The 15,648-nt window shown below is 29.9% G+C and overlaps 1 protein-coding gene across 1 annotated transcript; it reads right to left on the bottom strand.

The window, feature by feature from the left end:
* Positions 1-207: 207 nt before the first annotated feature.
* On the bottom strand, positions 208-14,161 carry LOC134681821 (ketohexokinase-like). The gene is made up of 8 exons (XM_063541459.1): positions 13,949-14,161; positions 8,336-8,448; positions 5,143-5,259; positions 4,405-4,542; positions 3,229-3,301; positions 2,154-2,280; positions 1,472-1,586; positions 208-894 (listed from the first exon to the last, which is right to left on the bottom strand). The coding sequence occupies exons 2-8, from the start codon at positions 8,422-8,424 to the stop codon at positions 627-629; spliced, it is 927 nt and encodes a 308-aa protein (XP_063397529.1). The 5' UTR covers positions 8,425-8,448; positions 13,949-14,161; the 3' UTR covers positions 208-626.
* Positions 14,162-15,648: the final 1,487 nt, after the last annotated feature.

Below are 15,648 nucleotides of genomic sequence, written 5' to 3'. Positions count from 1 at the left end.
GTTTATCTTAGCTGATCTTAGCTTTCATACAAGGCATGGATTAAAGGACAACCTTAATATCATGATTTTGAATGCTTTTATGATCTCTGATGGGAGATCTCGACATATTCAACAATGCAGCTTTGAAAGGGTCCATGAACAGGACAAATTATTCACTTCTATTTATTATTATATCCAAAAAATCTATTTTGAATCATAATATATTATTATATGGAAGATTTCAAAATTCCTCATTATTGTTAGAAAATATCAATAAAATTTATAAAATACATTCACATACATAACTATCATTTCACCTGAAAAGCTCTTTTCCAGTAACCCATCAAACCCTCAAAATACTTTATTTAATTATCATTTATATATATTTTAACATAAATGAGTTTAGAACTCATTGTTCTTTTTGTCACGGCACCAATTTGATATATATTCTAACAAAATAATGAAGAATGTCTTCTTGAACGAAATCTTTATCTAAACTTCATGTAGGAATACAATATCGTCGCTAAGTAGCGAAGTCGAATATACAGTTACGTAATTACCCCGGTAAACGACGTTAAGAAGTTTACCAATTATACGAAAATGTCTATAATAAAAGAAAGTAAAGTAATTTACAACACAGCCTTTTATCATGATTTAAATGTATCTAGCCCATCAATACCCTTCATTCCACATTTAGCACCAGCCACCTGACAACCAAATGTCAGAGCATCCCGCAAACTTTGACCTTTTGACCTTGACAAAATAAAGGCGGCATTAAATGTATCACCAGCTGCTAAAGTTTCCATATTCTGTCCTTGTGAAAGTTTAGGAGGAAATGCTGGAGAAGAATGTAATATTTCATCTGTTCCCATGGCAACCGCTCCTTCTTCACCCCAGGGGCAAATTAATTCAGACCTAAAAATAGTGAAGATACAATTTATAACCAACCAGATATACAAAAATTGAACAATAAGAGACAGTTCAGTTGCTACTTATTCTGTGTCTCTATTAAACCTTGCATTGTATATACATGTATACAAAATATAAATATGGTTCATGAGACATTTCATAACAATTTCTTCAGAGAAGTTTAAAATTGAAAGTTCAAAAGCTTTATATATATATGTGAATATCAATAAACAGAAAACATAATCTCTTATAGCTTTTATATTGTTTTATTACAAACAAAATATTCAAAAATAGGCATGTTTAAAACAAAGTACGCATACATCATACAGCATTTACATGAGAATTTGAAAAAAAATAGAAAAGATATAATGGAAATGCAAAAAAAAAAAACTCATAAAAATCAATTATCAGATATTTTTCAAATTAATATTTCAAAATATTAGCAACTCTATTCAAAATGAAGCCCTTGTAAACTAGTTCCCTGTGCACCTGCAACACAAAGCTTGCCTTCATATTGTTGCTTAAAGCTAATATCTTACAGTACTCATTTGCAGAAACCTGATAAAAAGTAATCATATCTTACCCTTCTCTGCACTTGGCATATAATTTCTGGACGCCTTCTTCTTTAGTTTTATAACCTCTACTTTTGACATAATCCTTGCTTACAAATATTGTGTCTGCTGTATCAAAGAGTGCATCTAACAAAATATAAAAAGACGAAAGTAATGACAACAATTTCCATGATTATAGTCAGTTTAAATAACACCTTTAGACGATTTCATCAGTTACAATATCAGTGTTTAGGAAACTATAGAAATCTGTAATATCTCTGACCTAATGAATTCAAAAAGCATATAACATAGGTTTGAGGTTTACATAAGACAACATTGGTGTGAGTCCAAGATTTGAGAGCAGAATTTTTGTATAGGAATCTTTATGTTTTTAATTAGAAAGTCCCATACTTATCCTTTACACTGATGCTTTACACAAAACCTATGACTTTCACTTGAAAATTCACTCTTCAAAAGAACAATAGTTCGTGCGTGGGTGTGAGTTGGGGGAGGGTGGTAACGAAGTTGATTTATTTTGAGTTTTTGGTGTTTTTCATTTATTTTGTTTGCTGTTTAAATGTAATCATCTGATCTGGAATATACTTTAAAAACATTGTCCTTCTTTTAAACACCATATACTAAATATGCTTTGGCCACAAGCTTTCTATGACAAAATTTATGACAAAAAGTTAAAACATTGAGTTCTTCTATTACCTAGACCAATTCTTGTAGTTTTTTCTATCTCTAGTGAAGTATGGATCCTTGCATCTTTATCGACAGTTTTGTTATACTCATCTATCCACAATAACATGTCTTTAATATAGTCACATGATGGTCTTCCCTTTAAAACCAAATTTTGATTTTATTTTAATCTATAAAAGTTACAACTACATACAACACCTCATATTTAGACACTTAAGCCCCTTTCAATCAAATCTACATTTCTACAATCCAAATATAATCTTCAATCTAATTTAAATCAAATTATCTCCCTTGTTAACAATAAGATTGCAGTAAAAATCTGGTTTGCATCAACTCAATGGATCTAGCTTTCTTTAAAAAAAATTTCAACTTGGAAAATGATGAACCAACACCTGAAGTGGTTATCGTGCGGTTGGGTAATAGCGGGTGGATACCATGCGGTATTCACAGTTGTCTTTCACTATAAAAGCAATTAAACGACATTAAAGACAACAACACCCATCAATTACCGATTACTAGATTCTTATTTTACTTTCACTTTCACTTTCTATTTATATCTATAACATCGTCATAACAACCTCTATTGTTCGGCGAACCACACAACCGCAAAATTTGTACTTCACTGTTTGATTTCATGTATAATATTGTCCTGAAGATGCCACGCTTGTTGGCGAAACATGTCGATCACAATAAATTAATCACCATGCGGTAATTGATGGGTGTTGTTGTCTTTAATGTCGTTTATTTAAAAAAAATTGTAAAGAAAAATGCAACTGACAAGTGTAATCATGGTTACTCATCAACTGATTGAGGGATGAACATATGTAAACCAGAGTACCCTCTTACTCTAAAACTGGTTCATCATTCATGTGGCTGCCTCAAGTAAAAAAAACTTGTCATTCGTTGTCTTTATCTTAATTTCAAGTAGGGTTTTTTAAGAGTTTGACATATTGTGCATTTTGTATAGGTATTTTAACAACCGTAATTTCACATCAAGATTTTTTTTGATTGGTTGCTTTGTTTAGTAGCTGTCTCAAACACTATTACTGTACATCTCCTTCAATTTCTACAAAGTAAATACACTAACCTCAAAGTGAATCCATTTATACTGAATCAGATCTAGCTTTTTAAAATGTTCTGGTTGTATTTCTGGCCAATTTCTGAAATGAATTCATGGTTAAAATTGGAAATATACCTGGGACACCCTGGGACAAAAATAAAACTCTTGGAACATAATAATTATTTTGATTCTGTAATATAATTAATTAGAGCTGTTCCTTTAAAATTAAAGTGGGAAGGAGAGAAAGGGAGTTCAATTTTGTATTGTTGTTCATTTGTTGTTGTAAGAACATTTGAGGTATGCAACATTTCCCATAGAACTAAGGTGGTTGTGGGGAATTTCAAAATCAATTCTAACAATACGAAAATTTCTTAAAAAAAGCTCTAATACTTATAAATGTATTAACGTAAGAATCATATCAAATTAAACAAAATCAAAATGACATAAAACTTAAAGACAATGGATTCCAAAATTCATATTTGGACTTAAATATCAAAGAAATACACCAAATAGGTCACTAACCATGCGAACATCCATAATATAATTTTAATCTTGTTTTTGAAACATCTGAATCTGAACAATAGAAATGATTATTTAGAGATGAAAATTCAGAGGTCCCAAAAAACCTGTAGCTGCTAAAATTTCACCGAAATTTGTATATTTTTGCATAACAGTATTCCAATGAATACCATATGTTATTCTCTAATAAATTGCCAAGTTAACATTAATTGGTTAATTGATTGTTGATGTTAATAATGCGACTTTCAACACTAATGTTTATATTGTGGCAGTCAGTATTTATTGGTGGACGAAGCCAGAGTGCACAGAGATATCTAGCAATCTACTGGTAGTCAATCAAGATTGGAGAGGCAAGTATCTGCCACATTTACACAAGAAACCATAACAAACAATTGAATCTGTGAGCTACGTACTGCCACTAAAGATACCCCCACTCACTAAAAGTATAAGTTAAACAGGAAGTTGTTGAGTGGTGAATCTGAAAATGCATCACACTGTATAACTGACTCATATAAAACCTGAAACAAAATTTCAGAAATCCTAGTAATGTACTGGTAGTTCCAGAGAAAGATGCAATGACAAATATTCATTGGACAGACTAACTGACAAATTGGCGGATGAACAGCGGTAAAACAGTATATACCCACTTTTTTAAAGCAGGATAATTATTATGGTGTTACATACTTTCCATGATGCAGTATAGTCCTGGATCCATTTTTACTGTTGGTTATGACAATTGATGTTGGTGTTTTAACATTATCTGTATTAGCAACACAATTTTCTGTAATTACATTGTACTTTTGGAATACTTCTTTTAGAAATCTGTAATAATATACATCACTTTTTATAAGAAATTTAATAGAATATAAAGAAAGAATTAATCAAAATACATGAAATACAAAATATGCATTAATGTCATCAGAAAATAAACAGATCTTTTAAAAATTAATTAAATGTTAAACTGAATGTTTTCCATGCAGCTTTCAAAGAAAACCCCTTATTTCAGTAAATAGTTTTTTTTTGTATAAAACAGACTTATAGGTTTTTTCTAATTGTTAAATGTATTATGGTTTCATATAATTGCTTACATCCATTTCATTTGAAATTTGGTGGATAAATAATCTCACAGCCAACCATACCGCATCTTCTTATTTTTATTTTAAATACTCATTCATTTCAATTTTGTATTTCATACTGCTGTAGAAATTTTATTCCATCTCAAAGAGTTTCGTCAGGAACTGTGTAAAATAAGAAATAAAAACCAGTCATTTTAAATTCCAAGTATTTATACCAAAGTAATAATTAAACTACATTTGAACATCCTCCTTCTATCAGGAATAAAATTTACAATTCATTGAGTTTTGATAACTTCTTCAATATTTTTAAATACCATTTATATATAACGGCTAGTACCTGACTTACTCAGCCTCTCTGTCTGATGCAAATGTGCCAAGGAACTCGGACCCGGCTCCAAGCAGGGAGAGCACACAGCTGGTATTTGCAGCATTACCTCCCCTTTGCCAGTAATAATCCAATACTCTGGAAAAAATGTAAGGAATGAATCATATTTGACAAACCCTTTAACTGAAACTTCACATTTTAATTGATAATCAGATATTTAACTAACGTGTACATGTAGTATTTAAATCAGGCTGAAGATCTAAAAGTGTTTTCACAAGACGTCAAGTGATTTCATACTAAATTGATCAAATAAAATTGTCAACAGATAAACATATTTTTTCTATATCATTATTTTGTACATGTCTTACCCTTTGCTTAAAAGAAAGGTTTTTTAACTCAATACATAATTAGTTATAACATATACCCACATGGCAAAGTATCCAAAGTACCAATATCCACAAAAAATTTGTATGGTTCATGCTGTGCATACAATTTTTTGGTGGATATTGTCAGCATAGATGAACATCAAATTTTTAAAGAGTTATAACAACCAAATACAATATATATATTTATTATATACTTAGTAGTAAATTCAGATAAATTGTATGTGTAATACAATCAATGGCAAGTGTGCTGTATCTGCCACCCGTGAGGATATCGATATCAGCACGGTTGCAAAAGCTTTATCACACCTTTAATCTGTATGACGTCACGTCATAGATTGCAGTCACTGTTGCACAAATCCCTAATCTGTATGACGTCATGTCAAACCTATAATCTGTATGATGTTATTTCAAACCTCCTTATCTGTATGATGTCATGTCACATAAAAGACATCTTCTTGAGGTATATGTATATAATAAAGTGTATATGATATGGCATTTTCAATATCACACACCGTATCAACCCTCAACCAATATAAGGCAGATTCCATGATGTAAGAAAGTGAAACAACTCCCATAAGCATGTTAGGCAAAAATCATAAGCAATGAACTTCAGTTTTTGAATACATGCTTTACTAATAAAGATAAAGATAATTTGATCCAAAAAAAAAATTTTCAGCATCATCCTTTTTAAATAAATGAAGCCTTAAATGTTATGTTTCTGGCATAAGATTTGACAGACTTTATTATTTCTGACATAAGATTTGACAGACTTAATTATTTCTGACATAAGATTTGACAGACTTTATTTTTTCATACATAAGATTTGACAGACTTTATTTTTTCATACATAAGATTTGACAGACTTTACTTTTTCATACATAAGATTTGACAGACTTTAATTTTTCTGACATAAGATTTGACAGACAAATTGAGTGTCTGACATAAGATTTTGACAGACTTGATTCTGACATAAGATTTTTCATACATAAGATATTTTGACAGACAATATAAATTTGTTTTTTTTACTGACATTGGAAATCAAATCCTAGTTGAAAGTCATTTTCAAAACCCATGGAAAATACTGCAGCCTAACATTTCACAAGATTTCACCTCAGGTCAAATAACTTTAACTGTTAGCACATTCAAATGTTTCAGACATAAGAAAACAAGTTTGACAGATCTTATACGTATGAAACATACAAGTTAAAACTATTGCTTGAATAAAGTTAAATGAAAGAATCAACATGTGTTTTTTCTTATGCACTTCATGATTAACAGTTTTAAATGGCATATATTGGAACCAACAATGATTTTGAAAGTTTTTACAGCGATGTTCCTCATATATGATTTATTGACAGACACTGAGCTATAAAGCAAGATATTTGAAAGTGAAAAAAATATAAATCACAGATGTTTTTGACTAAAAAAAGTAACAGATTTGGAAACAGGGATGTTTGAATAACATGACTACACTAGTAAATACCAGTATACAAGTGTCAACATAAAGCATTGCGACACATAAACATTGTGTAAAAAAATGGGAGTTAATTCTGTCAAAATTTTTGCATTTTTTCAACTTGTTTTAATAATTTCTACTTTAAACAGAAACTATCATATCCAAAAATTATTTTTATAATTTCATCTATCATCATTATTCATCAAAACATTCACAGACTATCTTTCAAATAACAGTAATTATTATTTTTATTTATTTATTCATTTTGACAGATATTTCCATTTCTTACATGGAATCTGCCATAATCCCTCGAGCAGAGCTCTTGGGATTATATTGGTGTCTCGGGTTGATACGGATGTGATATTGAAAAAGCCATATGATATTCTCTATTTATCATATATTTAGTACAAAATACAGCTATTTTGTATATCTAATAAAGGTTCGTTTTTCCAGTCTGTATCACCTACCCTGTCCGAGTGTATCGCATAGCTAAACCTGTATTGCATACCCCGTATCGCATGGTAAAACCTGAATCGCCTACCTTTTTCCTTTTTTTTTTTTTTATATAAACATGATAAAGTCAGTTTTTTGGGTTTTTTGCTTAAGAAAATATTTCCTCAAAATAGGTCAATTTTTTGAATGATGTCATTGTTTGGTATGTAACGTCACGAACGTCAAGTTTTCATATTCTATATGTGACGTCACAAACATCAAGTTTTCACAACATATTTTTTTGGCACACTAAATGCAACTATAAAAAATACAAAACACTCAAAAAAATACAATAATAAACAAAGTATTTTTTAAAACAACAGATTGTAAGGTAACCCAGGTGCTTCGTATAAATAATTGAGCAGTTGAAACAAGACAAAAGCAGATCTGAAGGTAACCCAGTGCTATGGATCAGAAAACAGTTACTCTTCTGTTGAAATATATGATAAAGCGTAAAATACATGGCAAAATCCGTATCACATGCCATATCACCCTCGACCAATATCATCCCTCGGGCCTAAAGGCCCTTGGGCTGATATTGATGTCTCAGGATGATACGACATATGATACAGATTTTGCCATGTTTTATTCTATATATATATATATGCCCTCTGAATTTGTTTAAGCCATGAAATCAAGTACAAATAATAACAACTTTCATGAATGGAGAAAAGCTTGCATTTTTGTGATTTGATGTCATACTTTGCCAAAGTCGGCATACATGTATGTTCTTATTATTAGGATTCATCAAACTCTGGTGACAACAAAATCCATGAAAATTGGTATACAACAAATAATTATGAATCCACAGTACAGAAGATATGGATTATAACTGCTAAATTTAAGAGGAAACTATCCACTGCAGTTTTGATGTACAAACCTTTGATCACTATCCTCCACTGGATAATCTTGAACTACACTGATGATATCCACACATGCCAAACCAACTACCAGTATTCTCTTACTCATATTCTTTATTCCATGTTACTGTCACTGAATGAATAAAAAAAATGAAATACAAAATGTATTTTGATGGAATATTTTTACAATTTTGAGTAATGATAAATGTTGATGTATTTTGGAGTGAAAATTATCTTTACTTAGCATGCTTAGGTACGTCATCTTGACGTTTAGTTGTAGAAGACGATAACTTCAAATCCTGAAATTTTCTTCAATGAAATTTCTCACCAAAATAATAGAAGAAAGGACTGATTTGTAATTTTGCAATATAATATAGACATTATCGCATCCAGGATAAATTATCACATTGTGATTTGTTTCGATCACTCTGTCACATGGTGCCCCCTATGAACCCGTAAAGGGTTAGTGAATTTCATAGAGGGTTCATGTTGTCATGTCTTTTTGTTATGGTGATGTCATCTATTAATGTTGTCACGTCTTTTGTTTATGGTGATGTCATCTATTAATGTTGTCACGTCTTTTGTTTATGGTGATGTCATCTATTAATGTTGTCATGTCTTTTTGTTTATGGTGATGTCATCTATTAATGTTGTCACGTCTTTTGTTTATGGTGATGTCATCTATTAATGTTGTCATGTCTTTTTGTTTATGGTGATGTCATCTATTAATGTTGTCACGTCTGTTGTATGTACACATACGCAACAGCTGATATATGTATACATTTCCTAAGAAAATGAACAATTTTATGAATATAAACAAATGTATTATTATTATGTATATGTACTTCATTTTATACATCACTAATCGCTGTAGTACACAGTTACATGCAACTCATATTTTTATGACTTATATTTGCTGGTCTTAGTGTATGCTTATTTTATTGATCATTGTAAGCACACATGATTTATACAAAAAAAAAACTTGAAAATTTCAACATGGAATATCAATGGTTATATTAGTAAGGGATTTAACAAATTTGAAGATGATACTTTTGTTGACAATCTTTTACAGCAAGACATTTTTTGCTTGCAAGAAACCCACTGTGATCTGGATAATTGTTTAGAACTTCCAAATTTTCAAAGACCGGTTCATCTTATAAGACCTAGAACCAAACCTAGTGGGAAAAGACATGGTGGCTTGTCAGTATATATACTTAATACAATAAGACTAGGTGTTAAATTTTTAGAACATGCCACAAATGATTTTATATGGTTAAAGTTAGACAGAACATTTTTCGGGTTTCAGGAAGATTTATACATTTGTTTTGTATACAATCCACCTGAAAATTCTTCCTACTATAGAAAATTGAATTATAATATTCTTGAAATGATTGAAAATGATATTGTAAAATATTCCCAATCAGGAAAAATCATGATAGCAGGAGATTTAAATGCAAGAACTGCTTGTGAAATTGATTATATCCAAATGGATTCAGACAAACATATTCCATTATTTGACAATTATAAATGTGATTCTAGTCTAATTCAAAGAAAAAGTAAAGATATTTCTATAAACACTAGGGGCAGACAACTCCTATCTCTATGTATATCTTCATCATTGCGTATCCTTAATGGCAGAACAATGGGTGATTTAATGGGTGCACACACTTGCTTCCAACCTTTAGGAAGTAGTGTTGTCGATTATTTTTTAGCATCTGAGGAACTCTTACCAAATTTCACATATTTTCACACTCATAATTATTTACCTGATTTGTCAGATCATTGTCAGATCTCATGCATGTTAAAATGCAACACAAAAATTTATGAAAGAAACTTAAATCTAGCTTTAATGCCAGATAAATATATATGGGATGAAAACTCAGTCTCAGCATTTCAAGATGCCATAAATTCAAATGAAATCAAAAATTTTATTAGACAGTATAAAGATAAAAGTTATGACCAAGATTCAATTGATAATGCTGCAGAAGATTTAAATAAGATTTTCCTAAAAGCTGCAGATTTATCATTAAAGAAAATTATTAGAAAACCAAAAAAAAGCAAGAAGAAGAAAATTAAAAAGAATAGAGAATGGCAAGATCAAGATATAATAAATTTAAAACAAAACTTATATCGAAAATACAAATTAATGCAAAATCACAACACAGATCCTTATGTACGAGGGTCCTTTTTTAAATGCCTGAAATTGTATCGAAAACAAAGAAGAGCAAAAATAAGAAAATTCAAACAAGACATCATGAATAAACTCGATAATTTGTATGATCAAAATCCCAAAGCCTATTGGCAACTACTAGATAAAATTAAAAATATCTCAAATAATAGTCAAAACAAATCTGAGAATACTATTGACCCATCTGAATGGCAGGAATACTTTCAAAAATTAAATAAGAATGAACAATATAGTGATGATTTGATTAAGAAGAAACTTGAATCATTTCAAAATGAAAATGTTTTTAATGAACTTGACTACTTAATAACACCTGAGGAAATAGAAAAAGCAATAAAAAATCTTAAGAATTCTAAATCGAGTGGATTCAGCATGATCTCAAATGAAATGATAAAATATAGCCAAACTGTTTGTATCCCTCTAATACAAAAACTCTTTAATTTAGTATTTTCAAGTAGTATTTACCCAAAATTATGGGGCCAAGGCTTTATCACCCCCCTTCACAAGTCTGGATCTAATCATGATCCATCAAACTACAGGGGCATTACTATTGCTGATAACATAGGCAAGTTATTTAATTCAATTCTAAATAATAGGTTGACAAAATTTTTAAAAACTAGAAATATAATTAGAAGTGAGCAAATTGGTTTTACTAAAGGATGTCGCACAACTGACCATATGTATGTGTTAAATACCATCATTCAAAAATTTGTGAAAAATAATTCGAAGCCTCTGTATGCATGCTTTGTAGATTTTAAGCGTGCATTTGATTCAGTTTCACATCTCCACCTTTTTTATAAACTTAAATGTATAGGTGTTGGAACAAAATTTTATGACATTATAAAATGTATGTATGAAAACACAGAAACTTGTGTAAAAATAGACCAACACAGGACAAACCTTTTTAAATCAAATATAGGAGTAAGACAAGGGGATAATCTCAGTCCCTGTCTCTTTAATATATATTTAAATGATTTGCCAACCTATTTTGACCAAACATGTGATCCAATCCCATTAAATACACATCCCTTAAATATTTTAATGTATGCTGATGATGTAGTTCTTTTATCATCATCAGAGCAAGGACTTCAAAATTGTGTTAACAAATTAAATAAATTTACAGTTGATTATAAAATGACAGTTAAACAAAAAAGACCAAGGTTCTTGTATTTAACAAATCAGGAAGACTTAAAAATATTAAAATATCATTAGGAAACCAGACTTTAGAATGTGTACAAAACTACACATACTTAGGTATAAATTTTTCATCATCTGGGAGTTTCCAAAAAGCAAAGAAAGAACTTTATAACAAAGGAATGAAAGCATATTTCAAATTAAGGAAGACCTTTTCAGTAGAAAGCCCAAAACCTAGTACTTTACTACACATCTATAACCATACAATCCGACCAATCTTGTTGTATGGATCTGAAATTTGGGGTTATATACCACATAAGAAACAAATACATTTGGATAACTTTATATCAAAAGAAACTGATTATCTTGTACTAGAGAAAATTCATACTAAGCTTTGTAAATTTTCACTTGGAGTTAACATAAAAACATCAAATATGGCATGTAGAGGAGAACTAGGTTCACTCCCTACACTGTATTATGTAATAATGAATATGATAAAATATTGGATCCATCTTATGAAAGATATTGAACCTTCAAATATTATTCTAAGGGAAGCCATAAATCTGTCTCATTCTATGGTCAAACATAACCAGGAATCTTGGATAGGAAGTATTAAACATATATTTAAATTTCTAGACTTAGAATATCTATTTGTTAACCAGTCAAACTTTAAACAAAACCATATTCTAAAAAAGGTAAAAACATCTTTAACTATTAAATTTAAAGAAAGCTGGTTAGCTAGTTTAGAAAGCAATTCTGGGAAGTGTACTAATTCACAATCTGGCAATAAATTAAGAACTTACAGAAAATTTAAAAATATTTTTATGTTTGAACCATATTTAAAAATGAATTCAAAAAATGACAGGCAAATAATCACAAGATTTAGAACTAGCTGTCATGATCTTGAAATCGAAAGAGGGAGGTATTTTGGGATTAAAGCTGAAGACAGAAAGTGTAAGCTATGTAAGAACGCAGTTGAAGACGAACTACATTTTCTTTTAAAATGTCCTGTTCTAAAAGATACTCGATCTCAACATCTATCTAATTTAAATTCAAAATTCAAAAATTTTTCAAGATTATCTGATGAAATGAAATTTGTTTGGATTCTTTCATCTGAAGATTTGTTTGTAACTTCAAACTTATCTAATTTATTGCACTCCCTTTTTGAAGAACGAAAGAAAATTATAGAAAATATTGTTGTTTAAAAAAACAAAAACAAAAAAAAATAAATAGAAGAAAAATATAGATAGATATATAATTATAGGAAATAAAATTGATCAGGAGTTGTCTCCCATAGACCTAGTACTATAAAGAATTATGTCATTTCTCCAGGTCACAGTGGCACCCATAACAACTATGTTTTGTTAATAACTTGGTTTATATCAGGTTAATTAGTGTAAATGTGTATTCATGTGTTGTTTTTATTTTTTGTTGTCTAAATGTACTTTAATCATTCTAATCATTTTCTGTGCTTTATTTTGTAATTCATTCATTTGATTGTATAGCTCAAATTTTGGGCACCATGATTGGTTAATAAAAAATAAAAAAAAAAAAAAAAATTATCTTATCTATCTGTTGTTAATTTTTGCAAATTTTGAGTATGAATGTGTATATTGAGCTAAGTAGATATATTCATCACATATTTGTTATGAATACATTAGGTGTTGCATATGCAATAACCTCAAAATTGCCCAGGGCAAAAAAAGAGTTTATTGATATTGTGTCCCTATTCCAAATGACATGATGTCATTGCGTCATTATCTAAAGAAAATAATTAAAATTTACCTGGTATGTTTCATTAAATTGTTATAATTGATTTTTTTTTCTCTTTTCTGAAAAACTTAAATATGTGATAAAAAGATTATAACATGTCTTTTCCAAATTAGCCCTGGTATCATCCCTCGACCCATATCGGGCCTTGGCTAAAGCCTTGATGCCTGTATGGGAGTCTCAGGACAGTACCAGGGCCAATATGGAAAAAGACATGTTATAATCTATACATATAAAGGTTGTTATGGTTGGATATTATATAGATTGTCATATTAGAATCAGGCAGTTAAAACTAATTCCTTAGTTACAACATAATCAACTGCAGATTTGACTTTAATAGACAAATAAAATAATTGTAAAAAAAAATGAAAACGATTGAGTTGAGAATTTTTAGAATTTAACAATGTTCTCCAGGTGATTGATGTGTACACTAGACAACAACTGAACAATATAGAACTTCAACCACGTACCCTCCCCCTTTTTTTCTTTTTCGCGTCTGGCTTAATTATTTTGTATTGTCATCAGGATTAAATAATATACGTACCCTTATATTACCAATTATAATATTCACGATTTAGTAAAACACTAATCATTAAGCAAAGTGCGTGTAATCACAAGTTTTGCGCAGGTTTTGAAGGTGAACTCTTTGCAGCTGTTTCTCTTCCCAGCAGTGTTATGTCCCTTGAAGTTAAATTAATTATAACGATCCCGATCTCAAAAGTATGTTCGGTCGTCTCATTTCCTGTTCAATTTCATCCATTCCATATTTTCTCTGATTTTCATGTCGACCACATACTTAATTATACAAAATTATTGCACTATTTTAACGTTTTGTAAATATTGACCTGTGATTTGTTGAGAATTAGAAAAAGGCCCCCATATATTGATATATGTAAATTCAAAACTGACCGATCAGTTTTCAGTAATTTAAACTAAGTGCACATTCCCTAGCAATTGAAAGAGGGCGTTATACCAACATTGAAAGAAGTAAACGCATTTGCTTATCCTGTAACAGACAAGAAATTGAGGATGAATACCATTTCTTCTCAATCTGTCCATGCTATACATCATTAAGGGATACCTATATACAAAATATTAATAAAAATCTTAATTTCAATTTTATTAAATTGCAGTCCACTATAACACTTAAGCATTTGACTGTACTTTTAGATAGCAATCTTTAGTCATTATAAAAATCGCCATAAAGTATATTAATGATTGTCTTTTATTAAGAACATCTGTATAACTTGTATTTCTTTTAATATGCAATGCCAACCTAATTTTTGTTTGTGTTCTTTTTTCAATTGTTCATGGACATTAATAATGTGTTAACTGTTGATATTTGTAGCCTTTTTTCTTCTTTGCTGTGAATACCACTGTCACTCTAATATAATTGTAATCAATTTAACTATTGTAAGTTTATTGTCTTAATTTTGTATGCCATAACCATTTAATGTAAATGTGTTTGTGCGAATAAAATATTGTCTATATTGTCTATTTATCAATTAATTGATTGGTTAATAGTTTTTTCATTGACTAATTGAATATTAATTGATTTACTGATTGTTGATTGATTGAATGTTGATTGATTGATTGAACGTTGATTGATTGATTGTACGATCATTGATTAATTAATTGTTCATTGATTAATTGATTGTTCATTGGTTAATTGATTGTTCATTGATTAATTGATTGTTCATTGATTAATTGATTATTCATTACTTGACTGATTGGTATGACATGACAATTTAAACATTATTTTATTATACCAATTATGGGCCCTTGTCGGGCAAGATACAAAAACATCATAATACAATGATTATATAAACATTAGACAGTGAAATACACAATAAGTAAGGTCCTTGCCCAGAGTGTCATGTCTATGTTACTGTAGAGTGTTTGCTCAGAGTGTCATATGTTTTTGGAAGGTGGTTTCCCAGAGTGTCATTTGTTTTTGAAACATGTTTCTCTGAGTGTCATATATTTTGGAATGTGATTTCCAAGAGTTTCTTTTGCTTTTGAATGTGAGAGTGTCATTTGTCTTTGTCAGCGGCTAGCTCATGTATTCATTTGTCTCTGTTGTGTATTTGCGTAGTGAGTCATTTATCTTTGTAGATATTTATAACACAAATATTAAATTGATAATATGAGCAATGTAGGATATAATTATGGTAAGAGGCATTGAGTTTAATGAGGCCGATTTAATATTAAAGTATGATATAAAGTTTTTAAATACGGAAACAG

Source organism: Mytilus trossulus, chromosome 8 (assembly GCF_036588685.1).
Source record: "Mytilus trossulus isolate FHL-02 chromosome 8, PNRI_Mtr1.1.1.hap1, whole genome shotgun sequence".
NCBI lineage: Eukaryota > Metazoa > Mollusca > Bivalvia > Mytilida > Mytilidae > Mytilus > Mytilus trossulus.
This window is presented reverse-complemented; position numbering and strand designations above follow the sequence as displayed.